At 43.8% G+C, this 1,077-nt stretch overlaps 1 protein-coding gene across 1 annotated transcript in view; it reads right to left on the bottom strand.

Annotated features, from left to right (window-relative positions):
* Positions 1-1,077, bottom strand: part of thbs3 (thrombospondin 3) — a 37,461-nt gene that overhangs the window by 13,848 nt on the left and 22,536 nt on the right. The window contains exon 21 of the mRNA XM_015390024.1: positions 41-213. Coding sequence (XP_015245510.1) covers positions 41-213 — 173 coding nt within the window. The remainder of the gene's footprint in view (positions 1-40; positions 214-1,077) is intronic.

The raw sequence follows: 1,077 nt of genomic DNA on the forward strand, positions 1-1,077 counted from the left end.
ATATTATACGTTTTTTCTTGAACGACGTTGTCCGTCTCACCTGATGTATCCCACCTGCGGCCGGTGGCTCAGCTGCCAGCGGTACGAGGTTCTGTCCTTCCAGCCGATGTTTCGGGGGTCCTTCCAGAGCATCTTCACCTCTCCAGGTGTGTCCCCAGTGTGCCACAGAGCGTTCCTCAGGTACTCGCCCGGCCCGGTTCGGGACTTCACAGCCTGCAGGACAGAAGAGGGAAAAGTTCAATCAAGCGTTTTCTGATAATGGACAAAGTTCAGAGTTTATCGAGTCGACATTGTATATAATCGCAGTTGGTTTATCATTATTTGCTGAGATGTATTAGTGTGTTAACTGAAGCTCAGACAAACACTGTAGCCATGGTGACACAACAATAAATAACAATAGAGCAGAAACTGAATAAGAAAAGCTCAGACTGAATCAGTTTTCATGGAGTTTAAAATGAACTGAATTAGTTTTAATGAATTTACTAAATGGAAGCTAAAATAATTGCTTTGAAAATGTATGATGTGTTAAAAATTCAGTTTCTCTATTTATTTATTATTATTGCTGATGAAGATTCTCAGTCATCCAGGTCAGAGTCAATCCACTGGACTTTGTTTCCAAATTTGAAGACGTTCCCCTCCAACCAAGAAAACTTTTCAATTCCAAATGTCAGAAATAGCGTTGAGTTGCTTTATTATCATTATTTATTTGCCACAGAGTAATCAAACACAGATTCACAGATTTCTGTTTTCCTAACCCTGTCTGCAGCGGCCAGTGCTAATGTTAGCCCGTCTGCAGCGGCCAGGGCTAACGTTAGCCCGTCTGCAGCGACCAGTGCTAACGTTAGCCCGTCTGCAGCGACCAGTGCTAACGTTAGCCCGTCTGCAGCGGCCAGGGCTAACGTTAGCCCGTCTGCAGCGGCCAGGGCTATCGTTAGCCCGTCTGCAGCGACCAGGGCTAACGTTAGCCCGTCTGTCTGTTCATTTTATTTGTGTTTATCTGACTGTGTTCATTATTATTCCTCCACTAAATGAAAAAAGTCAGAATCTATTATTACCGTAAATTCTCTAATATAGGCC

Source organism: Cyprinodon variegatus, unplaced genomic scaffold, assembly GCF_000732505.1.
Source record: "Cyprinodon variegatus isolate N-32 unplaced genomic scaffold, C_variegatus-1.0 Scaffold481, whole genome shotgun sequence".
NCBI classification, from domain to species: domain Eukaryota; kingdom Metazoa; phylum Chordata; class Actinopteri; order Cyprinodontiformes; family Cyprinodontidae; genus Cyprinodon; species Cyprinodon variegatus.